Source organism: Xiphias gladius, chromosome 15 (genome assembly GCF_016859285.1).
Source record: "Xiphias gladius isolate SHS-SW01 ecotype Sanya breed wild chromosome 15, ASM1685928v1, whole genome shotgun sequence".
NCBI classification, from domain to species: domain Eukaryota; kingdom Metazoa; phylum Chordata; class Actinopteri; order Istiophoriformes; family Xiphiidae; genus Xiphias; species Xiphias gladius.
In genome coordinates this window covers 3,867,017-3,892,581 of record NC_053414.1, presented here as the reverse complement: position 1 = coordinate 3,892,581, position 25,565 = coordinate 3,867,017, and the positions used below count along the sequence as shown (strand labels likewise).

At 44.9% G+C, this 25,565-nt stretch overlaps 2 protein-coding genes across 5 annotated transcripts; one reads left to right on the top strand and one right to left on the bottom strand.

Annotated features, from left to right (window-relative positions):
* The first annotated feature begins 172 nt into the window (after positions 1-172).
* On the top strand, positions 173-18,606 carry lgalsla (lectin, galactoside-binding-like a). 4 transcript variants are annotated; one of them, XM_040146291.1, is made up of 7 exons: positions 1,528-1,627; positions 3,355-3,504; positions 4,935-5,018; positions 6,275-6,363; positions 7,327-7,510; positions 17,509-17,620; positions 17,714-18,606. In XM_040146291.1, exons 2-6 carry the CDS (start codon positions 3,466-3,468, stop codon positions 17,587-17,589), a joined length of 477 nt encoding a protein of 158 aa, XP_040002225.1. In that variant the 5' UTR covers positions 1,528-1,627; positions 3,355-3,465; the 3' UTR covers positions 17,590-17,620; positions 17,714-18,606. The 4 variants fall into 4 exon arrangements, with proteins under 4 accessions (XP_040002226.1, XP_040002225.1, XP_040002223.1 ...); XM_040146289.1 differs by lacking the exons at positions 17,509-17,620; positions 17,714-18,606 and adding an exon at positions 9,377-11,051; XM_040146290.1 differs by lacking the exons at positions 1,528-1,627; positions 17,509-17,620; positions 17,714-18,606 and adding exons at positions 2,254-2,491; positions 9,377-11,051.
* LOC120800291 (myelin and lymphocyte protein-like) lies at positions 15,644-21,445 on the bottom strand. Its single transcript, XM_040146293.1, has 4 exons — positions 21,356-21,445; positions 19,287-19,454; positions 17,766-17,891; positions 15,644-16,360 (listed from the first exon to the last, which is right to left on the bottom strand). Exons 1-4 carry the CDS (start codon positions 21,443-21,445, stop codon positions 16,286-16,288), a joined length of 459 nt encoding a protein of 152 aa, XP_040002227.1. The 3' UTR covers positions 15,644-16,285.
* Positions 21,446-25,565: the final 4,120 nt, after the last annotated feature.

Below are 25,565 nucleotides of genomic sequence, written 5' to 3'. Positions count from 1 at the left end.
GTAAATCGGTCGGTGCGGTCGAGCAATTGGGAAGCACCACGTGTGGTGGAAAGCCATGTTTTCATCCTCTTGGGGGAAAAAAGCACTTTGTAATTAGGACTTTTATTTTGTTAGCACTTTGGTTTTTAGCCCCACTGCTGGTGGGGGAAAGGAAAACTTTGAAAGGGTCATTTCACCGAGAAACCCGAGCGGACCGTTCATTGCACTGTGCGTGGATTACTGAAGGGAGACGTTGCTACGGCGGGATGGCTGAGGGATCTGCCGAGAGGTGAGATGAACGGTGGCTAATGTAGTCACAGCTTCGCTCCTCTCTGCAGCTAAAGATCGATGCACGACAAAGTATTTTCTGTTTTTTAATGACACAAATGATTTGACCTGTGCTTTTATTAAGTGGATATACAGTAATGACTTCCACCTAAATCACATTAAAATCATGTAATTACGTGGGAAATTCCCGCCTTTATTCTGAAGCTGGACCAGTTCAACAGGATTTCCACTGTAGTCTCTTTTTTTTCTAATGTGTGACCTTTTGGGGGCTGGGGGGGGGTCATTATGTGTTGTCCCGGGTGGGTTCTAGCCGGGATCTTTATTGCTCTCTTGCGTATTTTATGATGGTGGGTTTCTGAGTCGGCAGTGGCGACGTCACAGCGCCACCGGGCTCCTATTGGCTACAGAGGAATCCGTCTTTACACTTTGTGTCGTACTGTTCTTAAAGACTCTCAGTGCATGTTGATCATTAGTTTTTTTTGTTTTCAACATTTCAGAAAGGGATTGTTTGTTTTTTGCATCGTACTGCTGGGTGTGTTTGTACTTCTAAGATTCAGATTAATGATTAAGAATCATTATTTTTTATAACTGAAACCATTTTTACTGTTTGCATATTTATGTATATATATATATATATATATATATATATTTTTTTTTTTTTTTTTTGTACCGTGATGATGCTGCCTTTAACAACATGTTTTCTGAACTGAAAAGTTATTTTGTTTGCTTTCATAATAAAATGCAAAAATGTTTTTAACATGCCTGCCGTATATCGAACCATCATATCTAGATACTCTACGCTATACATCGCAGACTGGATCGCGATTTTTAAATGAGGCGGGCACATTTGAAAAATGAGTAAAAATGTGTTAAGACTCAAATTTAAAGCCCCGATTTCTTGACCATGATGAACTGTTCATAATTAATCATTACATTGTTTATCCAGTGTCATAAATAAGTGCCACATAAAGAACTTGAAACGGTATAACATGACATAATATCAATAAATAGTTGCTACACTTTCCCATTCACTTGAAAAAGTGCTCTCAGACTTTTGGACCCCCCCCCCCCCAACCATGGAGGTATTATGAGACAAGGGGCCCCTGGACACAGACATGTAAAACACGGCGCCCGCACGTGGAGCCTCTGTTTTTACGCTGCTGCCTGCGTTTCCTCCTCCTCCGGCTCGGCCCTTTCCTTTGACCTCCTGTCCTCCCGCTTCCTCTCATTCTTTTACTCTCTTTGTGGAGAACGAAAAAGGAAAGTTGCGACAAGGCGTTGAGCTTATTCTGCGTTCTTTGAATCGCATTTAAAAATGAAAGGGCAGAACCAACAGTAGAGCCATTCGGCTGCAGGCTCGGTGAGTATTTTTGGACTCTGCTTGATTCTGTTCTTGATTTCGAGACTTTTTATGGAAACCCACAGAAAATAAACCGCGAGTAACCGTTACAGTAAAATACCGACACACTACGGTAGCTCTCACTGCCGAAACTAACCGAACCACTGAACTGCAGTCAAACGTACCTTGACTGATAAGTCTGGGGGTTTTTCTATATTTTTCTTCTCGTCAACTAATCCCATGAGCAGACCTGGACCAGAACTGAACGTCTCCTACTAGCAGGCCTGATCAAGGCCTGATACGTCTTGTTCCCCTGAGCCATGAAAAACTTTTAAAAACACATCGGTGGGTCGCGCTGGTTGAGTTGTTCCTTCATCACCATGAACACACACTGTAGTTTATTTAGACTCGGTCCCACACTGTAGTTTATTTAGACTCGGTCCCAAATGCGCCGTCCTGCTGCAGCAAATACTCACCAAACGTGGATTAATCCGCCGCTGAAAATAGTCCCCAACTAATGCAATGTTTCCAAATGTTTGAGTAACGTTTTCTAAAAACTGCAGTGACCAGCTGTTTTATGAAATTACGGGGCCTTTTTTTTTTTTTTTAAAGATTAAGGTCTTCAGCAGGAATCAATGGGCTCGAAGCTGAGAGCCACAGACAGGAGGGAAGTATTTAAGGACGGACTAACACACTGGTGGTTTGGCTCTTTTCATGGGCTTTGCTGACAAGAAGGGAAAAACTGATATAACACCGGACCCAGACTAAAGCAAACATAACAAATGGATGATGATTTAATAAGACTGGGAGTTTACAGCCATGTTAGCGGTTCTGTGTAGCTTCGCTTGGGGTAAATGCTCACATCGGCATGCTAATGCTAAGCTGGTATGATATTTTATTTGTTCACCGCCTTGGTTTAGTATGTTAGCATGCTAACGTTTGCTAATCAGCACGTAACAGGAAGTACAGCTGAGGCTGATGGGAGTTTTCAGGTATTTGCTGGTGAACCAAAGTAAAAGCAAACCGTTTTTCTCTTTCCTCTGATCTATTTTATCTGTTATCCTTTATCTATTTTCTGTTCCACTGGTTTTTATTATTTCACTTTTTATCTCATGCGTCTCAGACTGTTTTACTGTTTATGTTTGCTCCGTCTCGCTCAGCTGTAGGAAAGATGCCGTACAAATTAAGTTTGATTGCTCGATTGGAGAATTCCATCAGTTAATATAAATGTTCAGATTACAACTTTAATATTCGGTCGCCGCTTGATTAGTTGATCAGCAAAGCGATTCGGTCATGTTACACCGTGAGTGAACTCTGCACTTTGTTATCAGGTGTACAGGTAAATATATGGATTGTCTGCTTTTACACACCCAGTGATCTGAGTTTTGTGTTTCAACACCGGAACCTTTTATTTACTCCAAAAAACAACCAGTTTTCTCCGGCTCATATTTTTATTAATATGAGCCGGAGAAAACTGGTTGTTTTTTGGAGTAAATAAAGGGTTTCTGGTGTTGAAACACACTTCTGTGCTGTGAGTAAAGTTCACAACCTGAGAGAGGATTTCATTTTTGTGGTTTTGCCTGCAGTTACAGCTACACAATGAGCTCTGTTGTTATTGACCTGACAGAGAAAGGCATGCAGGGGCAGCTGATTATCAGAGCTCTGTGTGTGTGTGTGTGTGTGTGTGTGTGTGTGTGTGTGTGTGTGTGTGTGTGTGTGTGTGTGTGTGTTTTTGTTGGAGTGTAAAGAGCCAGGTTGAAGCTTTACGTCGGCGCTGACTCAGTCGACAGGAGTCGTCAGAGGCAGACAAACTGGACCTGCAGCTGGTTTTCTCTGCTGTTTGTTTCCTTCAGACCAACATGGATGAAACGCGCAGAGCGGCGGCGCAGGGCAGGAAGGTGAGTTCACTCGGCTGATCCACAGGCAGCAGGTCAGAGGTTACGAACCAGACCACACACTGACAGGAACCAGTTTAGTCTCAGCTGGTTTTAGCTCTGTTTCTCAGGCGACTGCTGGGACTGAAATGTAGTTTTCAGAGTTTAGAAAGAAGGTCAACCTGCTCACCGACGAGCGTCGAGGTGAAGCCAGAACGAAACAATGCCATTTCCGGTCAGAATTAACAAAATAAAAGCCGTAGAAATCCATGTCGCAGCAGTTTAAATATCCCCGCAAGGTAACACCACAGTATTCTGTGTTCGCCAGGTTCAGCGGGAAAGTAGGTCGACAGTGGTGCTGGTTATTTCCTGACCTTCTCTCACACTTCCGGCCAGAGGGAAAACCAGGGTCGTAGCCACCGCTGAAGACCCTGAGCTCCTGTCACTGTATTGTCTCTGGGCTTTAACAACTTTTCTTTTTGGCGAAAACAATAAATTCAAATAAAGGGATTTAGTATTTCTTCACCAAAATGATATCCTAGTACTTTGATTTGTGCTTTGAACCGAGCCTCATGTCACCTCAGTGCTTCTAACATCCTGGTTGTCCCCAGGGACGACCTTAGAAAAAGAAAAAAATGTCTTTGTAGCTTCCCTGGTGGTTTCAGCAGTGGCCGACACTGTCTCGCGCAACAATTACAACGATCCGATTTTCAGTTTACAACTCACGGGATCACACTTTCACCTGGAAGCCCTGACGTGATCTGTGGGCGGCTTTTATTTTGAAGGCGAGCCTGATCTGAGACCTGATGCAGCACGTGTTGGTCACAGGGTGTGTGAGCTGTGTGCTTTGACTCCAGTCAGTCAGTTGTAATGAATGTCAACATCAGCCGGGAGGAGCGGCTAAAATACACAGCTTTTTTTTTTTTTTAAACACAAAGAAAAAATGTCTGTATATATCATTTTATGTAACTGTGTGTTATTATGTAATTATTGTGTCATACTACTACTGTATATTTTAGACACTAAATTTTACTTTAAAAAAAAAAATCAAATGGGGATCAATACATTTTATTGGGATGTTCCTTGTTCATTTGGACAGATTGTAAGTTGTAATCGAGAAACTGTAAATCAGGTCTTGTAATGATTCTGAAAAACCATTTCCCGTGGTGGAATCTGGATCCGGGGCTAAAAATACGGATGCCAGTCCATCCGGGGTTTTTTTAAAAACAGCTGCTGATTTTCATGGTCCCCAGAGGAATAAACACTGATGATTTTTCACGAACCTCTGACCATTCCACTGGCGATATCGTCCGCAAACGTATTTGCACAAACAGATATAAAAAAATTGTAATTACCACATGGTTTCAAACAATCTATACACACACGGTGATTTATGAAGACGCGGCCGGGACAGATGGAGCGGAGTCAGAGGCGTTTTCATTGTCTCCTTTCAGAAATGGGGAATTCCGCAGAGAAGTGGGGCCGATGAGAGGAAACCGACGGCGCGCTCTACTGACCGAGACGCTCAGAGAAATCTGGTAACGTGGTGACCTGACAGACACCGACACCGGCACAGACTCTGCCCTGTGATGGAGCAAAACTGAAAACAGAGTGAATGATAAGCAACTACGTTACGATCATAGCTATCGGGATTTAAAATGTACACAACCATAGGTGGGGTTAGAAACCTTTGAATGGGGGGGGCACAGTTTTAAACAAGGGATGAAAAATTGAGACTAATAATGTGTTAAGGCTCCAGTTTTAAGCGCTAATTTTTTTGTTACGTTATTCATAGTTATGTTGTTCATTCAGTGTAATAAATAGGTGCTAATTATTGAACTTGAAATATCCTAATATAAAATAATATCAAGTAATGTCTGTATATGTGTATATATGTGTAACTGCAAATAGCCTACAGCCATAGACAGATTATGAGATAATGGGCCCCAGGACACAGACATGTAAAGAATGCGACGCTACATTTTTAAAAAATGTTACTTCTTATTACTTTTAGTGTATTTGTCAAAACTCTTTTCTACTTCCTTTGATAATTTTCATGTAACTGCTTAATGGGGCTAATGTTGGCGTCGCTGTTAAAAATAGAGTGACAACAATACAAGAAGAACGTCAGAACTTCATCTGAAAAAAATCGAGACGAGGGTAAAGTCACAGGACTTGTTGTATTTAGAGGAAAAATGTGGTATTTTATAATTAGATTGGGTTCATTAGATAGAAAAAAGTCAACAGACTCGTAATTTTTTGGGGGGGGGAAAAAACGTCGTAATGTCACCAGAACCGTCACAGTGTTCTGAGAATCTGTGTGAAAAAGAACACAGAGGAAAGTGTAATCTGATTTAGCCCATCTGATAATCTAATAACACAGGAAATACTGTTACAGGAAATAGAACAAGCCGTTTCTCGTAAAATTCTGACATTATTCTCAAAATACCACGACTCCTGAAATATGCTGACGCTTGTAAAATTACGTTATAACCTGCTACATTATTACTTTTTTATTCTCGACATTCTTCAGCTTTTTTTTCTCAGAGGGTTTTCCCTCACACTGGTCTAAATACTACAGCTTCTTTAATTTTACGATAGGTGATGTTAACGGCTTTGTATTTTCACTAGATCGATCAAATCACCATTTCATTCTGAGTTGTCGCGTGTTTTCGCTCCACGGGCATTCATGTCCGAGTTGTATCACCTCCGCTCCAATGTAGATCCAGGTCGGATGATTGATCACAGTTAGTGTGCGTCTCTTCGTGCTCATGTAAAAGATCTTTGTGTGCAGGCGGTTCCTTTCAGGGGTCACATCGCAGGTGGGATGCGGCCGGGGAGGAAGGTCGTAGTGGTGGGTGTTGTGGACCCCCGTCCTGACAGGTAAACAGACGTTCCTTTGACTTCCACTTTCCTTTACTCCTCCGTCCTCGTCTCCTCAGCGTCGATACGCCACTTTTGTTTGTTCGATCCTCCTCCCTCGCTCTTTCATTCTGTTTATTGCATCTGTACCTTCAGGCCTCACCCAAAGAGTCGCGTCGTGTCTGACGGCAGTGATGTCTGTGCATCCGTCCAACACTTCAGTCCAGAGCAGAGATATCCCAACATCCACTCATCACATTTCCTTGAATTAAGTGTGGATGCTCATGGTTCCCAGAGGATGAATTCTAATTGAACTTTGTTGACCTGAGGACCTTTTCGCTGCCATCGGGCTGAAAAACACCAGTAGGAAAGACCTGTTAAAATCTTGGTCAGGCGGGAGACTTGAACGACACTTTAACAGGTCTCTTCTACCGGTGTTTTCGCGGGTTTGCGACAGATCCACTTTAAAAACACCAGGAAAAAACAGTGTGTAAATGTGGCTGTAGCGGTTACTGGGGTAGGTGTGAAAATTGACCCACGTGTGCGCTCCAGACAGGACTGAAACCACCGACCAGTGCAGGTGATGTTAAAATCACCGCATCTTCCCCTGGAGAAATAGATCCCGTCCGAATGGGGGCTTTGGACGCTTCTCAGGTCCCGTGCAACGCACGATAGGGGTGCGTGATGCCACAAAAATTTGGTTTCGACCTGATACCGAGTAATTTTTTTTATTGTTAAAAGCTACTCTACTACCACGTTGACAAATATGTCATGATTTATGAGGTGAGTGCATTATCAATAGGCTGCCGCTATCGATACTTTGGGGATCGATCGCCCCACTAATAGTCCCCTGTTGCCTGATGGTAGTTGGCGCTGGCTGAGTCTACACTGTGTGCTCGCTACTGCTCATGTTATATTATGGGATAATCTGAATCGGAAAAAAGTGTTGTCAGACTTTTGACTGTTATCCGTCCCCCCTGTCAGGTTCTACATTGCCCTGACGTGTGGTTGTGGGACGTCCAGGGAGCCTCCGCCCGATGTGGCTCTGGAGCTCTGCGTTCGATTCAAGGACCGACAGGTCCTGAGAAACGCCTGTGTGTCTGGATCCTGGGGAGACGTTGAGAGAGCTGTCCCTTTCTTCCCCTTCATCAGAGACCAGCCGTTCAAGGTACCGGTGCCGGTCCATAAACTCTTATCTATATCTCTTCAGCTCTTGCTGATGGGGACCAAAAACAAAGGTGAGGTCGGGCTTCGATAGCAGAAGTTTGTGCGGGTTACAGCCGATTTAGTTAAACCTGTGACACAGACTTGTTCACCGACCATCCATTTCCGAAAGCTACGAACCAGAGGAATTACAAAAGTTGGTTCCATCACCGAATCTCCAGTTGTTTTTCCAACAAAAGGTTTTCAACTGCAGAAGAACGAAGGTCGCATGAGTCACATGAAACTACAGGTGTCAATGCCTCAAAAATCTTGAAGTGAGTTTGAATGTGAGGTTTTTCTGTTCACATTAGTGGTATCTGTGGTTGAAATATGGTAAAAGGGTCTTGATTGGTGGAGAATGAACATCTCATCCTGAACAAAGAGAAGGTAATCACTTATCCAGGCCCAGAACAAAGACCCAGTTCAAACACTCTTAAGATGTGAAGGTAGGTTTACGCTGCCGTAGTCCTGCTTTGCTGTGATCCATAGCTCGTTATCTTATTCTACATCCACACTAAGCCCATTCGTTTCCACCCCCTCTGGCAGATGATGGTAGCATGTGCAAACGTGGAAGTTATCCAGTCTAGAATCAACCGGTCTGGAACTGCTCGCTGACGCACCGGTCCTGCCCGACCTCCACAGTCTGGAGGTGATCGTGCCGCGCGGGGCAGCTGACCAAACCCCAGCAGGGATCGCTGTTAGTTCACGGGCTGAAATCATCAGACCGCACGAATCGTTGCACTTTAGTCAGAAGAAATGCGCCGTTTGATGAAAACTTGACACGCGCGACGCCGTGAAGGTGGAATTTCAGCCAGGGAAGGTAGCAAGAGATATGTGGGGCAGCAGCTCACCGTCGGCCGGTCTGGGCAGACTGCTCGGTCTTCAGCGGTCCCTGCTCAGTCGTTTGTCAGCAAGCCGTTCAAAATGGCATTGAAACTAACCGATAACGGAGATTTAGGATCATAATATCGATTTCGTGGGGCAGTCTGTCAAACCTGGACTGAATTCAGTTTTGAGAAAAATTTAAGCTTCGTAGACTATAACCTTTATTTCTATGGGATTTTTATGACAGTATATTCAACATGTAACTGCTTCCACGGGATCCGCTGGACAGATTTCATGGTTAAAGGACTTAAAAAATGAAATCCTTCACATCATGTTGTCGTTGTTGTTGGCGGGTTTAAAAAGGCTGATGCCACCACAGTAGCGGCAACCTTCCTCTAGAGTCCAGATTCGTCGACAGGAGAACGGCTAAATCCCTTCTTCGGCTGTCTATTTTGGGCGGCACATCACAACCAGCAGCTGGCGAGGAGTGGGACAGATGATCTGGTTACTCTGATAATCGCAGCTGGTTTTAGTACTCACACGCTTTAGTACCACTTCCCTGAAGCCCAAGCGAAAATATTCTAATTCCAAAAAGTCAAAAAAACCCCAAAATGTTGAGTTTATTGTCCTAGAAATCAGAGAAACTAGCAGATATTCATTATGAGAGGCTTGCACCATTTTGGGGGGATTTTCGCTTAAAATGACTTTAACGATGAATTAATCCTCAAAACTGCTGCCAAACTAATCTTCTGTCAATAAACGAATCGATCACTCAACTGTAGAGCACTGGCTGGTTTCTGGGTGTCCTCGGTGGGTTGAAGTTGTTGGTTTTAGATTGTCAAAATTCAGCTTTGTGCTTCCGCAACTCAACAGGCTTTAAATTGGCCCCAGCGATTCCCGGTTGTTTCCCAACAGCGAGTCTCTTCTGTCAGATTTCACTCTAGAATTTCCAACATATGAAGTGAAATCGACCAAACGTCCGGTTTCGCCTCGTGTCTCCCGGCAGATGGAGATTCACTGCGAGCAAAGCCGGTTTCGTGTGTTCGTGGACGGGCAGCAGCTGTTTGACTTCCACCACAGGCTGACGTCCCTCGGCGGCGTGGACACGTTGTGGGTCAAAGGTAGCATTACCATCACTAAACTGGCCTGATGTGGAGGACTTCACCGTTGGACACGCTGCACACAAGCCCCCTTTTCGAAGACCTGGATCTCAGCTTTCCGGGCCACAACCTACCAGGACTCACCTCGTCTGAACACAGTCCGTCTTCACGCCAGACGTTCTGGCACCGGATGTTAAATATAGAGAAAAAGTAGTCTCAATATTAGTGAAAGTAACTAGGTAACTGGACCTGAGTACAAATTTAAGGTACTTGTACTTTACTTGAGTATTTTCTTTTCATGCTACTCTCTATACTTGACTACATTTCAGAAGGAAATGTACTTTTTACTGCTACACATTTTATCTTCTGCACACAAAACCTATGAAGAGCTTCTCAAATATGACGATTTGTCATAGATTAAACGACCCAACAGTAATTACAAGTAGAGCTGAAACGAACAGAAAACGATTGGAAACTTTCCGATCATTGTTTCAGTCAGTTCTTCATGTAAACAATGCCAAGGTTTTCATGGTTCCCGCTGCTCAAATGTGATGATTTGCTGCTGTTTTGAATGATTTTGAGGTTTGGACTGTTGGTTTGGACGACGCAAACATTGTGAAGGCGTCACTTTGGTTCAGTGTGACAACGCATGTCACTGTTTTCTGAATTTCTGAAAAGAATTTCTGAATTTCTGAAAAGAATTAGTTAATTCATCTGGAAAAAAAGAGTCCTCACAAATAATTTAAGACATTTAAAGGCGAAGGATTCTTTTTAAAAAACAAATGTTATTAGACTGAGGTTGGACATATGTACATTTAAAATAGTTTTTATGATTGTTCAAACTGGTTGGACTTTGTTCGTGGTTTTGACAATGCATTTTCGAACACCGTAAATTACCCACAAATCCTCACGCGGGTTTTTGCGAATCTTGTTTTTATTTGTCCATCATGAAAACATGCATTCGTCAAAGATACAGAATCTGTGTTTTCACTCCGAGGGGCTTGAGGGGGGTGCAGCAGGGAGACCTGGTCTCACATTACCAGTATTTTTTGAAATCCTGGCTACGGCCCCGGCTGTAAACAAGTTAAGGAAAGTTTCCCGTGAAACTTCCCCGTGTGGAAACTCGGAACATTGACCAAATCCTAAGACCCGCACAAATGAACACATCAGGTGGTTTGAGGAATGTTTTGGAATTTTACTGCTCTTTTTTTTATAGATGATGTGGATTTTGATGCCGACCAAGGGTCTGATGTTGAAACTTTATCCTCATAAGAACAGGTGTTCAGCCGACAGGGACTGGGGTCTGCCAGAGGTCGTGGGGGCCGGATTGTTCTTCTGTTTTGGTGTATTTTTCCTTTAAATCCTTCTTTTTTTTTTGGGATGTTGAGAAAACGAAACGTTAAGATAAGAAGACTTTGTGATCTCCTACTTTGAGGTTACTTTTCGGCTAAAAATGAAAAAGTGCAGTTGATGTGATGCGATAACCTCTCACCACATGGTCTGATGTCCTGCTGCCATCCATACTGAAAAGTATATGCACACTGATGTCTGTACCGGATGACTTCATTTATATGCATTGTACGACTGTGTTTTTTTTTTTTTGTTTGTTTGTCACATCTCATCTGAACTTTTCCTGTATTTTTTCTGTACTTTTCAAAATAAAGGGATCAGCGACCCTGTTCCCTCTATTTAAAATGGCGGATCCTGCCGCGTGGTCGCAGATCCGTCCATCGCCGCTGAGCTAAAAGTAAAATAAATGTCATCTTTCCATCATTGAACCTAATGTGATGTCTTCAATGCGTGCGTGGAAGTGGGAAACGAGTGCTGTCAGTGGAAGCTGTAACGGCGGTTGCTCGGGAGACGACTCAGTTTTGCTTTTCGTTGTTTCAGTTCAAATAAGCCGGCGGGGACATGAGCTGCCCTCAGGTTCCTCGCCCACAGGTTCTCGCTTGGCGTAAAACAGTAAACTGCCGACGGCGCAAACAAGAGGGGACGGAAGCCACCGCGCGTGACGAAAGGACAAAGCAACAACAGTTTAACGCACGAACTTAAACAGCAGCTTCAAGTAAATTAGTTGATTGTTTTAATTATGAAGCAACATCCATTTGATTCCTATGGAAAAGCAGGAATAATGGCAGGAAAACCAAGATAAAATGATGTACCTGACATTATGAATTCAAATTCACCCTGAACTAAATTAAAATCTACTCAGTTTATAAACTTCTTATCACAGTATGTACCTTCTTGTTCCGTGTGTCATCGGCGAGATGTTCATGATTTTTTTCAAAATAGTTTTCGACTACTTTACCAAACATTTCCAGATATTTACTCATAATTTTTCAACTGTTTTGCTACATTTTTCAGATATTTTATCTATTTATATTTTATGAATATTCTTCTAATATTTTTAGAATATCATATTAAAATTTTTTGGATATTCTAGTATTTTTTTCTCATTTTATTTTTTTATATATTTTCAGTATTTTATTAGTGTTTTTTTTTCTCTTTTCGAATGTTTTTTTTTTTTTTACCAATGTTGGTCTGAAATTTTAGTAATAATACAAAGTATATGATAATATAGTATTATAAAATACTGACTGCAAGACGGACTCACCACCGGCGTTTTATTTCAGTGAAATGCACCTTTACACCGTTTGACAACTGTTTGACAACCGCTTCGTGTGTCAGCGTTTCAGTGCTTTTCTTACTGTGTTTTTTGGAGCAGTTTTGCCTTTTATCCAAAAGTGGACGGTAGAGAAACGATAATCATAAAATGAGAGAGGAGAGAAAGGGGGGATGAGGCAGGACAGACAGTTAGTTAATCAGAATAGTCTTAAACATCTCGGAGGATATTACCCGCTGCCATTAACAGCAGAGTGAATGAGAGACTGGAAACACTCCCGCAGTGCAGCCGTTTGACCACAGGCTGGCAGCACAGGCTTGGATACTGGCACACGGCGAGGCCTTAAAATGAGTCTGTGTCTGAACGTGGAATAACATACAACAGGACACGGCACGAGAGAAAAACAAAAAAAGGACAGAGTTTAAATAAGACTACCGCATTAGCTGGATACGACAAAACAGAATCATATACAGAGAAAAAGAGAATAAGTCACGACATTAGTGGAATGAAGCATCAGTGAGATCCCTTTTACAAGTCGCCAGAAAATGTCATGATTTGCTTTTATTCTCGTAATATTCATCATCGCTACAATGGTCTTGAGTTACAACGTCAACTGCGGAGGTGGGTGAAAAAAATGCTCCAACACAAGTTAAAGCATTGGTGCAAAATGTGCTGAAGGTGTAACCAGTCAAAATTTGTTGACTACACACTACATGGATAAAAGTATGTGGACACTGGCACATTTCAGTCACGATGGAGGTTATGGCGATCGCCACCTAGCCAACGTTAGCATCAACGGCTGTTGACTCACCGGGCTGGAAGAGAAAACGCTGCGAGTTCAGCATCAGACTCCACCCATTTGCTCTCCCAGAGCCGCCTCCAGCGGCGGAAAGCAGACGCCAAGGTGAACGCTCGTCTCCTACTGAAGTTAGCATGCTGAGCAGCTAGCCGCGTCCCGTCTGCCATACCATCAACACCACCCGCTCCCGGCAAGAAAACCCCGTTCGGCAACGGAGAAGACCTGCATACAGCACCTTTAACCATGTGGCTGTTAATGTAGCCATGACGACAAAGGTCCCCTAACCTTACTGAGGTCGTCGTTTTAACCCAAACCATAATCATCCCCAATCCCAAACAAGTTTTTTTGCCTAAACCGCACCAACCATAACCACGGCGATGGTCAGATCCGGAAAAAAAGAAGGCGTTTTTATTTTCACAGTGAGGATTTGTGATGGTTTTGAGGCCACAGCCGGGTCATCGTCGTCCTGCTGGTTCTGGCGTCCTATCGGAACGCGCCGCAGCGCGTCGTATTAAAGGGCAGCCACAGCCAAGGACGCATTTGGTCGTTTCTACTTGGAGGATTTTGCTGCAGCCCAAAGGTGTTAGGCTGAGGTCAGGGCTCTCTGCAGGCCAGTCGAGTTCTTCCACATCAACCAGGGAAAACAAGGGTTCTTTATGGAGCTGGCCTGGTGCGGGGGGGCGATGCCACGGTTAAGTTCTAAAAGCAGGGGTCTCCAGGGACAAAATCAATGCTGGAGGCAGGGTTGCTCGCCCTTGTAACGTTCTCATGTCTGCAAGACATTGCTAAAGACAGAATTTAAATATTTGGATGAAGAACTTGATCACTCTTTTGTCACATTGTACCTGAGGAAAAAAAACCCCTGGATAAACTGGCGGCTCGGCATGAAAATCTACTTGAAATACGAGATCGTTTGGCTGCAGAGCGAAATCCGAACACATTGGAAACGTCCTCGGACAAACCGTCCAACAAATGAGGACCGGACAGCAGCTGTCAAGGAAATAAACCATACGGGTAAATCTGCTTTATCCTAAGACTAAGACTAGGAACAATACGTAAAGTACTGTAAAAAAAATGGACTACATATATATGTATGTATATACATATATATATGTACCAATAAGGTGTAACTCATTACATTTGTCATTGAAAGACCCCGTTCCTGTACAAGAACTGTGTTGCCCATGTTAACCCACTTTTTAGCCTCTTTAGCCTCAGGACATCAAAAATAAGTAAAGTTGCAAAAGAAAAAGAACCGGAAACAGGAAAAGGGACAAACACAAACCGTTGAAACAAAGAAGGAAGATCGCTGGTGCCTAAAACATCACTGTCACATTTCGCTTCACTGGAGCTAAAAGGGCCCAAACCAGGGGAAACAGCCCCGGAAGGAACAGACGTAAAGCGTGTCAGGTGTTTGTCGTCTGTGGTCGTGGTGAAGGTCGTCGTCAGTCAGGCGGCTGCAGCCTCACGGAGCTGCCATCTTCTTCGGTGTCATGGAGATGCGCCGCGATTATCACCTGCTGCCCTCCCTCATCAATTATACATCACAGCTACAGTTCACTGCCCGATCAGCCTCACACACTCGTGTGTGTGTGTGTGTGTGTGTCTGTGTGTGTGTGTGTGTGTGTGTGTGGCAGCCTGCCCTGTATTTACTCCCTGCCATACTCCATTAAAAACCTGGTTTCATGTCCCTGATCTGAGCTCTCAGTGCTGCTGGGGGGGAAAAGCAGTTCTGAATATTTGGACATTGTTCCTCCACCAGTGTCCGTGGACAGTTTAACCCTCCACACACACACACACACACACACACACACACACACACACACACACACACACACACACCTGTCAGTGGTGTGTGAACCTCCCTGCTTCACCTGATGTCACTGCTGATGAAACATTCACAACTGTCACCAGTCCTCGCCCCCCCACACACACACACACACACCCCCCATACCATGGAGTGGCATGCTGCCTGCCGCGCTACTGAAGCTGTAACTGGTAGACGAAAAAAAAAGTAAAAAATTTGTGATATCGGCGTGTTTAAAATGCTCAGTCAGCAGGCGGTGCAGGCGCGGCGGCTTTTTTTTTTTTTTTTTTTTTTTTTTTTTTCCAGTTTCGAGGAGGAGAGGAGACTCTCTCTCGGTGCACACACTGACACACTGGATACACATCAGTGTGTTGTTGCCCACAGCACAGTCCGTCTCCGTCAGTTCAAGTTAAAAAAAAAAAAAAAAAAAAAAAAAAAAATCAAATGTTCATGAAACAAATCACTTTAATTCAAATCAGTTAAAATTTAAAAAAAAAAAAAAAAAAAAAAAAAAGTTAAAAAAAAAAAAAAAAAAAAAAAGTAAAAAAAAAAAAAAAAAAAAAAAAAATTAATCCCGTTCTTTTTTCTTTCTTTCCATCATCATCCTCCAAATGTTTTTGCTTCAGGTGCAGGGCGCGCCCCACGCATATCGACCTCTTTTTCGATGTTTTTCCAATCTATTTTAATCTAAGAAGCTTATAAAAGTATAAAAGCAGCCACGTTAGAGCCTTTCTTTAATCAGCCAGAAGTGAAGCGAGAATACCAAACTAAACCTTCGTATTAAAGGCAACACATAGCAGAGACCCCTCAGGTTTATCCCGTGGTCTCCTCTGGGGGGGGCCGACCCCCCCTACCAGGAACCACTGACTACCACTATCTCACTGTAAGTAAAGTGTAACCAACAGCTCCACCTGGAGCAGCTGCAGGAGTAAAACGCTGCAGACAAAATGCTGACAAAGTACAATTTGCCCATAATAATGCACTTTTACTTTAGTAGGAATTTAAATGCGGGACTTCTGCTCGTGATTGAGTATTTTTCCGTTGTGGTATTGGTACTTTCACTCCTGTGGGGGATCTCAGCACTTCTTCAACTACTTTAACTACAGTATAATTCACACTCTTAGTGAATTTAATGATAACAGTCTACGTTATTTGAAGGTCCTTAGTCTAGACGCTTGTTTATGAGCTTGAACAAACTGGATTATACCTGAGAACAGGTGGACACGTTCTCTTGTCCTGTCCATCACATCCACGTCAGCATTGACAGCTTCGTTAGAAACAGTTGCTGTGGGTAACGTAAGCAGTGACACTGTGGTCTGTAGGTTTGTTGCCTGGAAGTCTTCTGCGGGAGAGCGAAGCCGCTCGGGTGTCGTTCGTCGCTTCAGATCTCTGAAATCGCTCCGCTGCGGTGCCCCGGGTGTTGCTCCGCGGTTTCCTTCCCCCGCCAGAGAGAAAATCAGACGCGCCACAGCCCGGCAGCCCTCCCCTCGTGTCGGCGCGCCACGGCTTTATGTACGAGCTTTGAGGACGAACAGATCTCAGTTCCGCCCCGGCGCCGCCCACGAGGCTCTGCCGGGAGGGAACCTCTAGAAAGACTTCCATCGGATGGCAGACAGGATGGTGTGGATGAAGTAGAGGAAAGTCGCCACGTACGAGAAGACCTGCGGAGACAAAGAGAACCTCAGCGGAGAATGCGAGTGCGTGGCGGCGACTGAGGAGAGGTCAGGAGGTCGCCGAAATCATCAGGATTCGTCCTCTGAGGACCATGAGTATCTACGGCATGGCCCCTAGAGGGCTGGCCAGTGGAATCCCAGCAACACCACCAGTGCTTGAGCATGTTTTAGCCCATTAACGGGGGATGATGATTACACCTCCCCCCGCGGTGTGTTCAGATGCATGCCAGAAGCTCAGAGATTTAAGTTTTAGCTATTTTCTCCGTCCAGTGCGGTTCAGCTGCAGCACCTGCGCTTCGCCGGCAGAGCGTCGCTTGAAGAGATGCAAAACTACTCAGACACACAAAAAGACTACAAAGAGTCATCGCCGCAACCATCATGGCTGCCAGTTTGCTGAGCGTTTCTTTGAATATGTGTGTTTTAGGAGCGTGTTTCAGCACAGCAGCTTCTGCAGTTCAGTAGTCGTAACTACAGATTTGATGGATTACTATAAAAATCCTTAAATAATGAGCTATTCACGTGTATAACTGCAGGTGACTGATATTAAAAAGGGAGAAACGTTCATCATTGACCCTTTATTAATGATATAACGACATTAATGAAGGTTCCCGTTGTTTTTCACTATCTAATAGTGAGTCAAAAGGCTGTCGAACTGGATTTCGGGAGAGGTCTCACTAATGAATCAAAGAGCTAAAAAGACAAAGCGAGTGTCGTGGTGGAGGAGGATCTTCCTCCTCAACGTCATCAACGGCTTATAAATGATCTTGATTAATTAGTTAATACTCAGAAGCCCCTTTTTAAAGGCCGCCTCATCTGACAACTGGTTCCAACTGGACTGAAAAGGAAAACCACGATGTGCTTGTGACATACAACGTGTCAATCAGTGAGCTTTTGATGGTCTGGTTGGTGGATTCGGTTACCTATTGTCACAGCCTGGCTAGCTGTTTCCATCTGTCTCCAGTCTTTATGCTGAGCTACGCTAACCAGCTGCTGACTGTAGCTTCATATCTACGGCACAGACACGAGAGTGGTATCAAAGCGGACGTCCAGCTCTCAGCAGGAAAGACCCAGAATGTCCCGCTGTTCCTTTAAGAGTGTTGTATTGTGTGAGTTTGACTACAGGCCTGTTTCTACAGAATGAATCTGCTACCAGAGAAAAACGTCGACCGGTGCCACTGTTCATAGGGAGAAACATCTGTAATGGTACCATGAACTGACCGATGGGAGTTTCAGACGATCTCCCAACCAGTGAGTTCCTCTAGACACATTCAGGCCTCTCGTCCTGTTTCAGGTTCAGGTCTCTGTGTGGGTTTTATGGGGTTTTTTTGGGTTTTTTTTGAGGTTGATAATCGTCCATTCCACCGCCCGCTGGACGTGAAACAGCCCGACTCACCACTGCAGAGATGTCCAGCTGGTAGTTTTGGAACTCGGGTCCATCCTTCATCTCCAGGGTCACTTTGGCCAAAGCCACTGACGCACTGAGGTAGAAGAAGGCAGCGATGCCGTGATACGCAAAGTCCTGGCAGAGGAGGAAGAAGAAGGCGGAGAAGGAAAATGAGGAAACGGAGCATGAGAAACTCTCTCTGGTGTGATGCCAGTGACAGTTATGTGGTGAACAAGACAAACGCTGTCTGCTCTTGCCTGGAGTCAAAACAAACTGTTGCACAATCCTGTTAGAAACTGTGCGTCATGGTTTCGTGTTTCGTGCACAAATTTGGTTGGAGACTCTGAAGGAAATCGGTTGTAAAAGTAAATAAAAGAGGAAAACTTTATCACAGTGAAGGTTTAGTTAGCTTTAGTTTTATTTTGGCGCGTTTGAGATGCTCCATTATCTGAGAATTGAGAAGCAAGAACCAAATTCACTTTGTCTCTTTTACAGCCTTTATATTCACTGATTGTTTTTGTCTTCAGGGTTTTAATTTGGAGAAATTCTGTGGCGTTTCAGGAGCTAACAATTTCTCCTCTGGCGTCAACACTGTCCTGCATCGCCAAGCGTCGATTCTCTGCTCAGACTGGAGGGTTCGAGTAGCAGATCACGCTGGATGTGAACAGCAAATTTGCCCACCGAAGATCCCGGCGGAGCTTATTCAAACTAGACGACTGCGTCCTGTTGCTTAAACAAATAAAGGCACTTCTACTAGAAAAAGGAGGAGAAGAAGAACTGTGGAGCCACAGCTGGCTGGGAGATGCAGACTAAATATTCTGCGGCGAGGTGCAATTTTATGCTTTTTGAACGGCACAGTCGCAGTCAAGACACAACACGGAAAATAGCCATGTCATAACATTAAAACTAGCCCACCCCGGTTTGTGATCCATCTGTTGATGGAGTCAAATCGAACCCCACAACCGGTCAAACCGCGAGACGGTAAACGAAGATCCAGGGTTTAAACTGGTCTTCATCTGCACGGCGTCTGTCCAGTTGAAGCAGACGAATAAAGTTTGGTTTTAAGTCGTGTGTGAGTCGTGCTTTTGGGTCCAGACCTCACTTCGCTCTACAGGAATGACCTGAAGCGAACGACGGCCTGAAGGAAGGAAATGACTTCCTCAAGTGCTGGACTTGGTTTTTTTGGGGTACTTGTACTGCTCGTACTGAGTATTTCGTATTTTCTTACTTCCACTACAACACAGAGGTAAATGTTCTACTTTTTACTCCACTACTTTTGCCAGACATATACAGTTACTAGTTACTCTGCAGATTTAGATTTTACACATAAAACACGTGACCGGTATATAAAATACTTTTAGTTTTCCTTAAAAGATGGGGATACTTCTTCCACTGAACGATCGGCCTACAAACTGATGGGGGATCAGTTGGGGGCGACGAGCAGGAGCCGGGGGTCCGGGATTTTTGCTGAACCGGAACTGAGCTGAGGTTAGTGGTGAGTGGGGTTTTTAAATGCGTGGAGGGACTTACTGCTGCAGCCCAGCTGCCTTTGTTGTGATGCCCCCCACAGGCGAACACCACCATCCAGATGAAGGTCATGATGAAGCAGAAGACGGAGACGAACATGACCCAGCCCTGAGGGTTCTGGGGCACCACCAGCGTGCACGCCACCAGGATCCACACCAGGCCACCGAAGATCTGCGGGAAGACCAGAGACACGTGAGACAGGACCCTGACGCGGCTGATCGCCACCTCGCCCGCCGACAATCAAACTTATTACTCCGCCTATTTTACCGCACAAGGACTGCAGCTGAGGATTGTTCTCGTTATCGATTATTGTCTCGATAACCTGATCAATCGTTTCGTCTAAAAAATGTCAAAAGTGACGACTTGTCTTGTTTTGTCTGAACAACAGTCCCACAGCCAAAGATATTCAGTCCTGCCTTTGTCCACTCCACACCTCTGATGATTGACAGGCTGCATTATTCATGGAGCCTCCATCCTCCTCCACCTGCTGCCGTCCCAGTCAGACTCATCACACACACTCTCTGCGTGTGTGTGTGTGTGTGTGTGTGTGTGTGTGTGTGTGTGTGTGAATGCATGGGTTCCTGTGAAGAGGCCTGCAGCATTCCTCCTCTGTTCAGACCGCGCTGACATCCGTCGGGCGTTGTGACGTTAATGTCTCCTCTTCATATCAGCCCGAAGCTTCATCTGATCTCTCCTCCGTCAACATCTGCGTCTGGTGGCGGTGACCTCTGACCCCTGACCTCCTTACACACATACTGAGCATTTACTTTGTAATACTGCCCAAGCCGGGCGGTTGCGCTCCTCCCAACACGCTCACACGAACATAAATGCCAGGTGTTCTGCGGCTGAGTGTCGGCAGCACGTGGCCCGACTCAGACATGGGAAACCCTCATTTTTCATGTCGTGTCCTACAAAAAGCGACGGTCCTACTTTTTACAAACAAAACTAAAAACACCATTTTTTTGTAAAACTGTGACAAAGTTGTGCGGTTTTGGGAGTTAAAGTTAGATCAACTTATTCTGGATAAGTTGAGGCTTCACCGTTTGACTTGCTTCACACACTTGTTTACTTATTTTGATATATATGAAAAAACGTAAATAAAATTTCTGCACCAGTGGATCACAACTGAAAATACGACCCTGTTTTCCCACTCTGTTCATAAACACTGCAGATGTTATCAGGATCTTAAAAGGCATCAGAATCGCTTTTGTTCACGTGTGAACAAAGTTTGACAGATTGTTCCTTTAACAAAAAATGCCCAGAAATGTTCATTTCATTGATCGGTGTCATCACAAACACTGATGTTGGTTGAAAAAAGAAAAAAAGTCTAAATGTTTTCGACCTTTCAGTGTCAGAAACAGGGTGAAGTTTGAGTTAGGGACCAAAGTTTGATCCATAAACTCAGATTCCCTTAAAGACAAATGACAGAAGATTTGACAGCTCAGTGATTCGGGCCAAAGCAGTAAACTGCTGCAGGTTCATCTTGTTTTTTCTGTCCAAACGTCACCGATGCTGGACTCACTACAGCAGCAGCACATGGCTGAGTAACACACAGCTGGAACTAACCTGCAGGACAAGTCAATCCAGGTCAATTTCTCTCTTTAAAACGTATTTTGCTTAAACCAAGAAGGGAAATGTGGTGAAACAATCCCACTTGTTCTCTTGGGCCCCTATCACACGAAATAAAAACCAGAATCAGACCGGATATCGCCACTGGAGTAAAAACTCACTCTTCTCCTCTTGAGTATAGAAAATCATTTAAAGTTCATCTGTATTTCTGCCTGATTTCGGCTTGTTCTTCTCCCCCCTGCTCTGTTGTCCCCAGGAGAACAAGCACAGCAAACACCAACAAGATGGCAACACGTTTACTTTTTGAAGTCTGTCACACAGTGTTTTCTTCTTGTCTTTAGTGCGACGCTACACACCGGTCAGACTCCAGATCGCTCGGTAACTAAAACGCGGCGATGCAGGAGGTTTTGGTCTGTGCGTAAAAGCTGCAGCTGGAGGAAGACGGATCTCACAGAGAGAAGTCCCTCCCGCGTAAGAAACCTCTGACAGCTGCCGTTTCTTACCAGCTCGGGCAGGTAGAGGATGTCGGGGATGGTCGTGCATATTCCGATCCCGCTGGGGAGGTTCCCCATGGTGGCAGTGTTGGAGGCCATCGCGCCGCTGCTGCTGCCGCTGCTCAGACTGAAAGCGGGACTCGGAGCTGCTGCGGTTTAAACCGGGAGGGGCCGACTGGAAAAACCGGAATCCCCATCGGCCGATGGGACACACACGCCCCGGCGACCCGCACGCACCGGAGCTGCTCGGAGTGGCTGCCGGCCGGCTGAGCTCCGCTGGAGGTCTGGAGGGTCAGTGTGTTTGAGCGGCGTTGCTCGTTTGTCACCATGACGACCGGCAGCCTCCATCAGTAACGACAGCAACGACTCTGTCATGATGTCTGAGCGAGTGTTGCTGGACTTGTGTTTTGTTTTGTCTTTTTCTTGCAGATTTCATGTGCTCGCACTGACTCGTTTCATTACTGGTAGCAGGACCAGAGCTAATAGTAATGATAGGGCCTATGTAGGTACCTGTATGATACAGTACTGGGAGACAGAAGGGAAGTTTTATATACAAAATACTGCGCCTACGTTGTACCTACATTTAAGTACCAGTTAAACCCAGTACCAGTAAATACAAACCAGTAGGTATTTACTGGTACTGGTACCTGGTAAATTCAAATGTCTGCTGGGCATCCCAGTCGGTTTGGTACGATACAGATGAATGTCTACATGGTTACACAGAAGACATGTGACGTAGCTCAGTTTTCCTTAAATGCTTTTGTTCTACGTGAAAAACAAACGGCGCCAATGAACCGAGTGCAATAGAAACACAACCGCAACCAAACGAGGCCCAAACAGGAGGCTCTCGATTTCCGATGCGGCCGGACACATCGGAAACATCGTCACTCGAAACACTTCTTTCCCGGGGTTACCTGGCGCTTCTACAGGGTCAGCCAAACGTTTTCGCCTTGCTCTCTGCCATGTGTGAACATCTGAGCTCAGTTCAGTCCGTGACCCTGCCGCCTTTCACACCCCACGCCGCAAACAACGGCGCCATGGAAACAACGGGCATCTCGTTTGGCAGCACGTGGCCGCTGAACAGGCGAGCTGTCGGACAAACACCTCAGATAATCGCCCAGCTGGATCCGGTTTCCCGCCTCTGTCATCCTATCCTGCTGCCCGGGAAAGCAGCGGGATTTGTGTGTCAGAGAGGCACAATACCTCGTCCAAAACCTCGTCCAAAACCACGACCAAGACCCAGTCTGTACACGAACCAGAACCCCTCTACTGTTTCTCAAAGCTACAGATCCTCTGGAATAGGACGCTTTCAGGTGTTCTCTGTGTTGTAAAGATTACCACACCACCAATACACCGCTGTGTGTCAAACATTTCCAGGAGCACTCAGGTCCAAAAGAGCGAACACCAGTTTATGCAAAGAAATTTGAAACAGTCACACACCGAATGGCAGGGGAAGAAAGAAAAAAGCCTAATTTTTGTTATCTTTTACGACCTCAGTGGCTAATTGGTTTCATATAACAGAGTCAGTCTGTGCATCGTGCATTTCTGAAGCAGTATTGATTGTTTTATTGCCTTGTAAACACAGCACTGAAAACATGTCATAAAGTAGCTATGGCTAACATGTGCTTAGCCAGCTGCCTTCTTCCACATCCAGCAGACACAGAGCAACACGGCCCTCCCATTGGAGCGGTGTTTGTGTCCACCTGAGTCCAGTATTCGCTCTCCTTTTAGCTCCGGTTTGGCCTCCACCACCTGCTTAGGAAAATATCTGACTCGCTAGCTGCTAGACGCTCCACTATGGTCAGCATCTGTAGCCACACGTTGCTCCAGAGTCGGTGTCTTTTGATCTGATGTTGAACTATTGAAAATATCGCAGCTTTTTAAAATCTGTTTTTGTTTTTAGCCTCGCTAGCAGCATGGCTCTATGGATGGAAGTGCCTGTTGGCCACTTCGCTCCAGACTAATATATATATCAACAGCTCTTGGATGAATTGCCATTGACATTCTGTTCCCCTTGAAGATGACCCCTTATGACGTTGATGGTCCCCTGACTTTTCACCTTGCAGCACCCGCTGGTCAAAAACTTTCACTCATTCAGCGAAATATCTCAACATCTACTGGACGGACTGGAACAAAATTTTTTGCAAAGACATTCACGGTCCCCCGAGGGTGAGTCCTAACGACTTTTCATCCGTCAAAATTTTGGGCCTTGATGTTTGACCTGATGTGTGAGTGGTTGCTGACTTGGTAAAAAGGACAATCAAAAATAATAAAAATAATGAAAAGTGAAAAATAGAACTTCAGTGTAACGTAGCTGCTCTTGTGCTAAAATGACAGAGCTGCCAACAGCTGATGAGGACCCAAATAAACAATAAACTTTTAAAAAATATTTATCAATGGCCCGTGGCTCTATGGGCTCAGCTTCCACAGCCATTCAAAGGCACAATATAAAATAGGAAAGAACAAGACTTCCCTCCTGGTCCTGGGCCATCCAGCACCCCCCACCCACCAGGAGACTGCTGCTCCACGATTCAGTTTCTACAAAGTGGTGCAACCCGAGCTGCAGGCAAATGCCTCCTTTTCCCCCTCTGCTCTATTGTCCCGCTGATGGTGTTATTAGGTAATGGGCCGTCTGCCGGGGAGACACCGTGTTATCTAATCTTCAGGTCAATCAGCAGAGCCTGAGCTCAGTGCTGAATACTTCATGATAGGATGATAAATGCTACGCTCCCGCACCAATGCCTCAAACTGATCGTTACAGTATCCTGTGTGACATTTTCAGCTCAGCCATTTATTTCTTATGAAATTTGTGTCATGATAAGACCCTCCTGGATTAGGGCAGCAAGTAATGTCAGCGGTAGTACCGAACACCGACAGACTATCGGTCCAAAGCCCTGTTAGCGCCCCCTAGGGGCTGCAGCGTTCAATACAGCCACAGCATGAACCCACATCTGCACGATTTATCCGTTCTTAGTCCCGTAGGTGGTGGAGCTAGACATGTCAAGTTTGTCCTGACGGTGGCGCTGGAGGAAAAATCTGAAGGGTTCGTCCTCTGAGGAGCAGGAATGGGACATTTCATCGAGATGTCTCCGGTAGTTGTAGAGATTTTTTTTTTTTTTTTTTTCCCGGACTAAAGTGATGGACAGACTGAAATCAGATGGAAATCAGCATCTAAAATGACAAAATATTCTCCAGGCAAAACATTTCCTGAGTAAAATGTATCCACATCTAAAGGAACCTTTTTTCGGTATCTGAGATATTATTGCGGCTTTATCGTTTGTTTTGACCACGGTACATTTTTACGGCCCGGCCGCCGAGTTGAATGTTTTGTGCCACCAACAGGTACTGGGTGTGTATCAAACCCTTCCGAGCCGTAGAGCTCCAGTGTTGTCCAGAAACCGTTGAAAACACACACTGTTGCACTGGATGACATGTTCCTTCATCACCAAGAACACACACACTGTACTTTATTTTGACTCAGTCCCACACACACACACACACACACACACATCGTACTGCTGCCCCAGATACTCACTAGAGCACCAAATGTGGATTAATCCGCCACTGAAAATAGTCCCCGACACATGCACTATTCCCTAATGTTTGCTTGATAAAAGCACAACGTCCAGCTGTTTTACAAAATTACAGCCTTTTTTTTCTTTAATAAAAAACTGAAAACTAGATATCTGTGGGGTGTTTCGGTGACTCGGCGTCTTGCTCGAGGACACTTTGGCAGCGGCGCGTTGAAGGACGGAGGTCTTGATGACCAGACCGTCTGAGAACAGGGGTCCGGCAGGTCGAGCACGAACATGCGACTGCAACTCTTCTGCTGTGTCATGGTTACCGTCCTCGATTCAGGCGGCAGAATCGCCCTCTGTCTCTTCCTCTTCTACCTCTTCAGCTGTGTTATTTACGCCTGTGCTTCTCCTGCTGTGACCTGTCAGAAGGCCTGTAGCCGCAGACCAGCTCTCGGGGGGGAGACACTCAACAACTCAACAACAAAGGTTTTCTTTTTCTCTCTTTTTTTTTTTTTTGTTAAAACCAAATGAGCCTGTAATACCAGTAATGATGTCCCAGGAAAGGAAGAAAAAAGAGTAAGCGACTATCAGGTATCACCTGCTTTTCTTTTCTCAGCTGCCCAACAAGTGTCTATTGTCCTTTATTGTCCTTTATTTTCACTGTCGATGAATCTGATGGTCTTTCTCTCATTAGACAGATT

What these genes read in the sequence shown, in the direction of transcription:
- lgalsla (XM_040146289.1), top strand. Translation starts at nt 3,466, where the DNA reads ATGGATGAAACGCGCAGAGCGGCGGCGCAGGGCAGGAAG. An exon ending in CGGCGGCGCAGGGCAGGAAG is followed by an intron (nt 3,505 to 4,934) that starts GTGAGTTCACTC and finishes GTCTCCTTTCAG; the next exon opens with AAATGGGGAATTCCGCAGAG. An exon ending in GTGGACCCCCGTCCTGACAG is followed by an intron (nt 6,364 to 7,326) that starts GTAAACAGACGT and finishes CCCCCCTGTCAG; the next exon opens with GTTCTACATTGCCCTGACGT.
- LOC120800291 (XM_040146293.1), bottom strand. Translation starts at nt 21,445, where the DNA reads ATGGCCTCCAACACTGCCACCATGGGGAACCTCCCCAGCGGGATCGGA. An exon ending in TCCTCTACCTGCCCGAGCTG is followed by an intron (nt 19,455 to 21,355) that starts GTAAGAAACGGC and finishes GTCTTCCCGCAG; the next exon opens with ATCTTCGGTGGCCTGGTGTG. An exon ending in AGCTGGACATCTCTGCAGTG is followed by an intron (nt 16,361 to 17,765) that starts GTGAGTCGGGCT and finishes TTGTCTCCGCAG; the next exon opens with GTCTTCTCGTACGTGGCGAC.